The sequence below is a fragment of the Gadus chalcogrammus genome, chromosome 14 (genome assembly GCF_026213295.1).
Source record: "Gadus chalcogrammus isolate NIFS_2021 chromosome 14, NIFS_Gcha_1.0, whole genome shotgun sequence".
NCBI lineage: Eukaryota > Metazoa > Chordata > Actinopteri > Gadiformes > Gadidae > Gadus > Gadus chalcogrammus.
This window is the reverse complement of record NC_079425.1, coordinates 7,560,411-7,570,410: the sequence shown is the minus strand read 5'-3', so window position 1 is coordinate 7,570,410 and position 10,000 is coordinate 7,560,411. Positions and strand designations below refer to the sequence as shown.

The window sequence follows — 10,000 nt, the reverse complement described above, 5'->3', positions numbered from 1 at the left end:
ATCTATCTATCTATCTATCTATCTATCTATCTAACTATCTATCGCTATATTATTGTGGGAGAGCAGGTGCTGTCGGCCGAATTACCATACAGCTGAAAGCACAAAGAAAAAAACTCTGCATCCCCCTTCTCCTTCTCTCCTCCTCCTCCTCCTGCTCCACCGTAACAAAGTCCCTTAATGACAGCCACGCGAGTGACACACTACCACGTTTTACTACCTCACCCAAACAGCATCCGCAAAATGAAAGTAGTTCCCGTGCAAGGTTAACGGTCAAGGTTTATAGATGTGTTTGCGGTGTGATTTGATAATAAAACAAATGCCAACATTTGGAATATTCTGTTTACAGTAAGAAAACAACTACACACGTTCTGCCTAGAGTGAGCGCAGAAAGCCTATAATACGATTTAAAATACCAATAAATATTAGTATACGTGGGTGTGATAAAGATACGACCGGAGCACCAGCATCGGAATGTCGGTGAACAGATGGCCGTTATAACCCAGTTGGAACGACTCGCTGGCTCCCCTTGGCCAACTATCCGAACCCTGAATGAGATCTTCCATTGGACTAGTTGTTTGGTAAATCTCGGGCCCTGATGTCATTTGATGCAGGGATGTGAAGGATTTTGTGTAGAGGTTAAAGAATTTGTCGGAATGTAAATGGCCCCTGTGCGTTTTGTTGTAGATGAGGCATCAGGGAAGGGGTTGTTGCACATTTAACAGCTCACTGGCCATTTGGCTTGTCCTTTGAGAGAAAGAGCAGGGGGACAGTTTAGAAAAAGTATGTCTCCCCCTCCCCTCCCCTCTCTCTCTCTCTCTCTCTCTCTCTCTCTCTCTCTCTCTCTCTCTCTCTCTCTCTCTCTCTCTCTCTCTCTCTCTCTCTCTCTCTCTCTCTCTCTCTCTCTCGCTCTCGCTCTCGCTCTGTCGCCCTCTCTCGCTCTCTCTCTGTCTCTCTCTCTCCCTCCCCCCTCCCCTTTTCTATTTCTTTGTGATGGTCCCGGGGCGGACTTGTGGTGGTGGCAGTGAGGGGGGTAAAGTAGGGGGGTCATTTGCATCTTATTATCCTCCACTAGCTCGAGCCCAGTATAAAACCCTCAGTAGGACTGAGGCCATAGCAAACACGCACAGTTATCGAAGAGAAAGAGGGAGAGAGGCGAGCGAAGGGAGTTTTGTTTTGGACCAGTATACCATGATCAATCAAGTGGGAAAATAAACAAGGCACGTGAAAGCGCTCTCGTTTGTTTTCTACTACTACTACGACGACTACGATACAAACTGGATTGGAATTATTTTTCTTTTTTTTTCACGAGGAATTTCATTCAATCTCATCCAAAGGGGGATTTTTTTTGCTGCTGTGAAGGATTACATTGCACTGTAAACACTTACTGTCCCAACAAAAAAAAGTTGGTGGTTGCATGGGAGCGCAGTGGAAAACAACTAAAAGGCGCAACTGAGCAACCCGGTCAATATTTTCACTGAATCCATCTCCGCGCATCAGCTCCAGCAGTAGCTATTATCAAACCTTTTTGATATAAGGGAAAACGTGAAGGCTCTCTTCATGATTGTTTGAGGGTTGACCACACCAAACAGTGGAACTTGAACTACTTGTTGAGGGGGCTGTCAACACAATGGGACGCCCGTGCCTGTTCCTAGCTGTCACTGTCTCCCTTCTCATCCTCCAGGTACACATTTGAACTCTTATTCATGACTTAAGTATAACATAGAAAGACTAACTCTTGTCTACTTAGCCTACAGAATAAACACATAGTCTATCGACAGCTATCTCCTAGGCTTCCCCTTAAGTGGCAGACTTCTATCGAGCTGTAATTCTAACTTTTACTAAAAAAAAACAAATACCAAAACCCCGTTGTGTTATCCTCACAGGTTTCCTGCTCCGGAGTGTTTGAGTTGAAGCTCCAAGAGTTCCTTAACAAGAAAGGAGTGACGGGGAACGCCAACTGTTGCGCTGGCGGTGCCGCGCCGCCACAAGGCTACCAGCAGTGCGAATGCAAGACCTTTTTTCGGATCTGCCTGAAGCACTACCAGACCAACGTGTCCCCCGAGCCCCCCTGCACCTACGGCGGGGCTGTGACGCCCGTCCTGGGCTCAAACTCCTTCCAGGTGCCGGAGACCAATGCGGACAGCTTCACCAATCCCATTAAATTCCAATTCGGCTTCACGTGGCCGGTAGGTTATTCTTATGGAATTACCACAGAATGAGTGACAGTGATGATGTTGTTCAGAACAATAATGATGGGTAAAGTGTAGTTTATATGCTTCCTGTAACAGTAGGCATATACCCGAAACATTTTTCTCATAATTATACTTTATGAAAAAATATTTGGTCAAGATATCAGCATCGGAATGTCGCGTTGATTCAATTATGATTTTGCATGTGGTTTGTGTGGGCTGTGTTATGTTTAAGTTTGGTAGGCCTTCTAGTGTGTAGCCTATCTTAGAAATGTATAGACCCTACAGCAAATAGACCCTCGTCGACGCACTACTGGGGTCTTTGTCAATGACGTGAGAGGCTCTTTTGTCGGGGATGGATAGGGGGAAGGGGCGCATCGTTTTTAACCAAACGGTACTTGGACCCACGGTGGTGGGAAATGTAACATCCTCCGAGTTGGCACATCATTGGCAGCACAGCGTGAAATTCCGCTTCGTTTGCCTTTACGGCAATGTTGTAGTGTGATAACGGTGGAGGTGTTAACGCGAAACAGGTAGTCGCCTCTATTAGGCCCCTAATCAACACGGGGACTTGGGTTTCGAAGTTTATTGGGAGGTAGGCCTACCTCCTTCCACCAGCCCTCTCCCACTTAGAGTAGCCTGCAGGCTGATGAAGCAGCTGTTCAGCCCCCCACCCCTCACCCTCGTCTCTCCTCATTCTTAAAGCGATGTCTTTTGTCCCCTCAGGGAACGTTCTCTCTGATCATTGAGGCTCTGCACACCAACTCCCTGGAAGATCTGACAACAGGTGGGTGTTCAACCAACTTTGCGACAGACCCGTGCTTCACAACTTTGGATGCAGAATATAAATGCCTAGGCTGTGAATAAGCAGATTTCACAGTTTTCATGTTTTTCAACCACAAAAGCCTTACGGGTTGTAGCCTGTTGTATCTATTTATACAATCATTTTAATTTTGGAAATAATCCTAGCCATTCAAGGGAGGAGTTTTATGAGACCACATTTTCTGGAATTACCCTAATCTTATCTTATCTAACAGTGTAATTATGGGAATGTCATACCCTTGTGATAAAGGCTACCAGTGAATCATATGTTTGGGATCATGTATAGTGCCAAAAACGGTGGCAATGTCTTCTGCATCCATAAAAACATAACATCGCCTCAGCAAACACTGTTTTCAATCCAAGAGTGTAGCTAATCCACGCTTTGTAACACACACATACCCATCTCACGGTGGGCTCCACAGCCACTCGGCACTAAGGTGCTAAAGTGCCTTTTTATCTTCATCTCCTCCTCCTCCTCCTCCTCCTCCTCCTCCTCCTCCTCCTCCTCCTCCTCCTGCTACTTCCAGCACTAATGACCCCCCCTATTTGCCTCCCCGTTCCAGATATACCGGAGCGCCTGATTGGCCGCATCACCACCCAGCGCCACCTGACCGTTGGCGAGGAGTGGCACAACGACCTGCAGAGCTCGGGGCGCTCCGAGCTGCGCTACGCCTACCGCTTCCTGTGCGACGAGCACTACTACGGCGAGGGCTGCTCCGTGTTCTGCCGGCCCCGCGACGACACCTTCGGCCACTTCAGCTGCGGCGAGCGCGGAGAGATCATCTGCAACTCGGGCTGGAAGGGCCCGTACTGCACTGAACGTGAGTACGCCGCCAGGCTCCGCCTCCCCCCTCCCCCCCCCACCCCCCGGCATCCATCGATCCCGTCCGCATCGCCGTGACGACCCGTGCCCCCCCCCCCCCCCCAACCCTCTCTATCAGGTTCCCATCGGGGTTGGAGAGTGAAGGGGTGAATGGGGTGGTGGCGGGGGACCGGAAGGTGTTTTGGGTGGGTGGCGACGGGGACGGGGGTGGGGGGGGGCAGGGAGAAGAAGATGTGTGACAAGACACTTTTTTACGGCTTTTATTTCAAAAACATTTTTAGAGCCTCTATTTTTGTCTCTACCCCCACTGAGCGGGGAGTCGTGTGCAACAGGCGTCAGGCAGCCCCCCCCCCCCCCCCCCGCGCGCGCCCTCCCCTCCCCCCCCCCGTATCAGCAGTGGTCTCCATTCTAATGAGCAGTCATTTACACGCCGCGTGCCCTCCATTAGACCACTGGGCCTCCCCGCTCCAGCATTCCTCCCCGATTGGCCGAGCAGCAGTCCTGTATTGTTGGGATCGGGGCTGGCCATTGGCTTAACTGGGTTGTGTATTGTTTTGGAGGGGGCAGCTGCTGGGTGAGAGCAGACAATAGAGCAGCTGTCTGGTGGTTAGCTCCACACAGACCAGCTGGCCCTGGGGGGGCCGGGGGGGGGGGGGGGGGGGGGGGGGCCGGGGAACGGGGTAGGAGGAGGGAGGGAGGGAGGGAGGGAGGGAGGGAGGGAGAGGAGCAGAGGAGAAAAGGAGGGAGAGTAGGAAAGGAAAGTTATGAAGAGGAGAGGAAGAGGGGGAGGAAGGGGAGGAGGAGGAAGAGGGGAGCAGAATTAGATTTGGGTTAAAAAAAAAAGGAGAAGAGAAGAGTAGAAATTGGAATGAGGAGAGGAAGGCGGCCATAGGCCAGAAAGGGGGAACTTCTGACCCACAGTCAGGGGGAGAAAGAAGGCTTTGTTTTGGCCCCCTTTGTGTTGGAGGGAAACCGTGTTAAAAGAGAGGGCTGGTTGGCCGGTTATTCTCTTGGCGACTGCGCCTGTGGCAGCCTCATGCAGGGTGCCCGTAGGACGAGCACTTCCACATGTTTCAGCCACACGCACACATCAAGCAAACAAATGTGCATGTGCTCATGTTCTCTACTCTTCCCCCCCCGCAGCGACCTGTCTGCCCGGCTGCGACGACGAGCACGGCTTCTGCGACAAACCCGGAGAGTGCAAGTACGTAAAAACACTTTTTGACTTGCATGTCGTGTTCCTAATAGTTTGGACCACTTTTAAAGCACACTGTTTCAGCGTAGAAATAAATGTAAAAATATAAACAAAGCAGTTTATAATCCATTGTGTGTTTTCTTCCTGCGGTCTAGGTGTCGCGTGGGCTTCAGCGGCCGTTACTGCGACGACTGTATCCGCTACCCCGGCTGTCTCCATGGTACCTGTCAGCAGCCCTGGCAGTGCAACTGCCAAGAGGGCTGGGGCGGACTCTTCTGCAATCAGGGTACGACTTCTGATCGCACCCGTCCATCAGTGGCCCCGTTCTCTGTCACCAGTCGGTGCTTCGACGCGTGATGTATCGGAATCCCTTTATTCATGTTGTTTTCTCTGCTGGTCGTTGGTTCCAGATCTGAATTACTGCACCCACCACAAACCGTGCCTCAACGGAGCTACCTGCACCAACACCGGCCAGGGCAGCTACACCTGCTCCTGTCCCCCGGGCTTCGCAGGGGCCAGCTGTGAGATCCAGGTCAATGAATGTTCTGGAAGCCCCTGTCGCAACGGAGGCAGCTGCACTGTAAGTAGTAGTGTGAAATATGATGAGGGGGGTCGGGGGTCGGGCAGGGGGGGAGACACGAGAGCAGCATTTGGAAAAAGCAGCACATCCAAGTAACAAACCTTGGTAGTAACGTTGTTTGCTTTTCTTGCCTTTAGGACTTTGACAGCACCTACAAGTGCACATGTCCCCCCGGTTTCTACGGCAACAACTGCGAGCTCAGCGCCATGACTTGTGCCGACGGGCCGTGCTTCAACGGCGGGCGTTGTGCCGACAACCCCGAGGGAGGCTATTTCTGCCAGTGCCCCACGGGATACGCCGGCTTCAACTGCGAGAAGAAAATCGACCACTGCTCTTCCAACCCGTGCTTGAACGGTATGTGGTCCTACGTCCACATGTCAACATACAAGTGAATTATGATGGCAAAGAAAATACCCCCCTGCGGTTCAACACAGAGACTGCGATGACACTGTCTAACCTCGGGCCGTCTCTTATCACCACAGGGGCAGGATGCGTGGACCTGGTCAACTCGTACATGTGTCAGTGCACTCAGGGCTTCTCCGGCCCCAACTGTGAGGACAGCAGGGGAAGCTCGGGCCTCTGTCTCTCCTTCCCCTGTGAGAATGGCGCCACCTGCCAAGAGGCACCAAACGGATACACCTGTAGCTGCCCCCCAGGTATGAGAGCAGACAATGCAGCGTCTAATCCTAAGCTTTTGGGTGCGGTCGGCACCTGGTGGTTTATGTTGCAGCCTAAGTGCTTCTCTTTGATAGGGCCTAAGTAGCGCCTTCCTATAGAACACCGTGAGAGATACAATGACATTGTATATAATAATAATAATAATAATAATAATAATATAATAGTATATTTAAATGTATATATAAACTGCCCTATGATCTAGCTCTAATCTAAACCCGACCCTCTTTTCCTCCTCTAGGTTATATCGGCAAAAACTGCAGCTCTGCCATCTCCCGTTGCCATCACAACCCGTGCCACAATGGCGCCACCTGCTACGAGCGCGACGGGCGCTACGTGTGCTCCTGCGTGCCAGGCTACGGGGGTCACAACTGCCAGTTCCTCCTGCCGGAGGTGCCCAGGGGACAGCCGGCGGTGGAGGGGCCAGACCGCCGCTACTCCTCGCCAGACGACGGACACGACCAGGGCGAGGAGGACGAGGAGGAGGCGGGCTTCCCCTGGACGGCGGTGTGCGCCGGCGTCTTCCTGGTGCTCGTCATCCTCATCGGCTGCTCGGTGCTCGTGGTGTACGTGCGGGTCCGGGTGCAGGAGCGCCGCAGTCGCCATGGCGACAGCGCCCACGGCGACAGCCGCGAGACCATGAACAACCTGACGACCACTAACAACTTTCAGCGCGGCGACAAAGAGCCGCCGGCCATGACCACGGCGGCGTCGGTGAAGAACACCAACAAGAAGGTGGATTACCATTCGGAGCTGGCGGGGTCGCTGAGCGGGCTGAGCGGGGTCAGCGGCTCAGAGAAGAGCGGCTTTAAGACCCGCTACCCCAGTCTGGAGTACAACCTGGTCCACGAGCTGAGGCCCGAGGAGATGCCCCTGTGCAAAGAGGAGGAGCAGGAGGGCCCCTCGGCCACGGGGGACTTCGTTCACGAACCAGAGATGGAGGAGAGACGGAGGAAAAGATTAAACAGGTACGGGTCGATTGAACATGTTCCCATTCATGAAAGATGTTCTGCACAATCTATCTTTTCTTTTTTATACCACTATACAATTTAGACTGTTAAAAGGGGAGAATCCAACCTGTAAAGACGTTGGTAGTATCTAATGCAGAATGCAGATTAAATGAAGCTAATCCAAATGAACTAACAACCCAGAGCCCCTTCCCCTTAACCGATTGCAAGGTGTCTGCCCACGGTATTAATCGTATTCTCGTATTTTCTTTGCTCTCCAGTGAGGTATCAGATGAGAAACAATCAGAAGAGTCGCAACCGTGCTGCAGCGACGCACACTATCAATCGGCCGTCGATGATGAGTGCCAATCAACGAGTGACAGCAAATACCACTGTGACAGCCAGTACCAGTGTTCAGCTGGCACCAAATACCAGTCCATCTACGTCATGTCTGACCAGAAGGACGAGTGCATCATCGCTACAGAGGTGAGATCAACAACCTAACCGCCGTCCTGACTTCATTCATAGCTTTTCGTGACATTATTTTTAATGTTAAAACCCCTAGTTTAGGATTCAATGACGCTATAAGCCTACATCTTTTAACAACAAACAAGATCACATTAAGGTTGATTAGGTTTGATGTCATACTGAAACCACATCATCCTGACAATTTTCCCTCTATCCATGTTCCAGGTATGATAGCGGTGCAGACCCTGAGTGGTAGAGCTGCCCGTGTCTCCATGAGGTGGTAACCTTGCCCTGGAGTATGCTGCTGTTTTCCTGCTGCTGCTCCTGCTACTGTGGAGAGCCATGGAACAAGAGGCCCCAAGGAGGACAAAAGAGGCACCCAGCGGGCCCTAACCCTGAGGATCGTTTTCAGTTTCTCTGGACGGTTGACGGTGTGTCCCGGAAGGCCTGTAATGGTTGACGTGAACGACCAGAACAAACTCAATCTCAACGTTAGATGCCGAAAACATAACTAAATGTTACAGAACTGACTGAAGAACTATTTTGATCCGTAAAAGGATTTGGGTACCTGACGATTTTGCGACTGGGATCAATACAGTTAGTATTGGTCATTTTGTAGTGCTTAATCCAAGTGTAAGAAAGGGGCCGACTGGATTAATTCTGAAGGAAAAACAAAGAACTCTTTCATGACATCCGACATGGGGTGTAGACTTGGATGTAGACAAGTGTTATTGTAGTACTCTGGAGTACTGATTAAACAAACATTGTAGTACCTTTGGAGTACTGAGAACTTTGGAAGTGCCGTTGTGGTACTGATTTTGTGCTGTGGTTTAACAGTGAAGTGTAAATCGCTTGGACAGTTAACTGTCTGGTGTTGTATGTAGTGCTGCAGTGGTAGCAAGCTTGTATGTAGTGAGGGTAGAGGGGTAGCAATGGCAGAAATCCTCTACTCTGAACTAGCACTACGACGCTGGCTATTTTAGAAGTCCCCTCATCACATAATCCTTTTTTTTTTGGAAGCGCAACAGTGGCTGCTTTTGTCTTTTCTTTGTTGAGAATTAATTTTACAGGGAAAACTCATGTATTTCTTTTGTTTGTTTACTATAATCAAGGACTTTTCATGTGCCTTCCCATAGATGTAAATATGGAAATTGTTAAAAAGAATTTGGGACTTCTACAACAGCTGCGTCTGTAGCTCTGCCAGAAGCAATGTTGGCTGAGCTGGCTCTCAGCAGACACTAGAAGACAATTGAAGACTCCAGTAGTGAATGCAGATCGATCCAACCTGGATCCTGTTGGGCCATACTGGCTCGAGTGCCATGAAGGTTTTTGATACAAAGGGCAATGTTTTAGGCAGTGCAGCTCGGGCCACAGTCATTTGAACCGAGACAGTGAAACAAATCAAACAAAAAGTCAGGGAAGCAAGAATTTTGGAGGTTTTCGGACACAAAATGTTATCCAGTCTATTTCCTGTTTTTGTGTGCACATTCCTGATCACATTCCAGATTATTTCCAGTGTTGAGATAACTTTGCTAAATTTGTCTGGACAGTTGCCTCGTGAAGAAAAAAACTGACCAAGGACGGTAGTCCCCAAAATGTGTGGGCTGTTATTGACTAGTCTTACTGCCAAGGATCTCGTTGCACTATAGGGTTGCGTGCATGCGTTCGTCAGTATGTGTGTGTACAGATTTTTTTGTGATGTTTGAGCTGGCCGCTCTGTCCCATTCGCTGCCCGTCTGCGACCATTTGCCAAAGGACAGACAACACCACCTTTTCCAATGGTTATGATTTATTGTCGATAATTTCCTTGTTGTTTTTTTGTATCTTTTAATCTAAACAAAGAGGTTGTATTCTTTTAATTTAATAATGTAATTATTTGTGTTCGATTTGTTTTCGTGTTGAATTTTGATATAATTTAAGTTTGGTTGTGTTTTTTTATTTTGCAGTTCATGTATGTATGTAAGTAAGTATGCATGTGTTAGGCACTTGAGACCACTGTGACTGTGTTGTATTTAAATGAACTGTCGTATGTACAGAGCCTGTCATTTTTTATTACTGGAAAAAAACAGCGCAATATTTTTCCAAAATAAATGCTAAATGAAATATACAATGTTTGTTATTGAACGCATATTATTATAGACGTTGTCACACACACATTCACATTGTAGCACCTTTAAGATGGTTTTCAGAGACAGCACTTCTTCCAAATTTGAAGTATAGAAATCTGTGTGTGTGTGTGTGTGTGTGTGTGTGTGCGTGCGTGCGTGTGTGCGTGCGTGTGGGTGGGTGTGTGTGTGCGTG

At 49.5% G+C, this 10,000-nt stretch overlaps 1 protein-coding gene across 1 annotated transcript; it reads left to right on the top strand.

Annotated features, from left to right (window-relative positions):
- Nucleotides 1–1,130: 1,130 nt before the first annotated feature.
- Nucleotides 1,131–9,787, top strand: dld (deltaD). Its single transcript, XM_056608180.1, has 12 exons — nucleotides 1,131–1,681; nucleotides 1,884–2,186; nucleotides 2,916–2,976; nucleotides 3,575–3,832; nucleotides 4,978–5,038; nucleotides 5,185–5,315; nucleotides 5,440–5,609; nucleotides 5,747–5,963; nucleotides 6,092–6,265; nucleotides 6,526–7,252; nucleotides 7,513–7,717; nucleotides 7,925–9,787. Exons 1-12 carry the CDS (start codon nucleotides 1,628–1,630, stop codon nucleotides 7,928–7,930), a joined length of 2,367 nt encoding a protein of 788 aa, XP_056464155.1. The 5' UTR covers nucleotides 1,131–1,627; the 3' UTR covers nucleotides 7,931–9,787.
- Nucleotides 9,788–10,000: the final 213 nt, after the last annotated feature.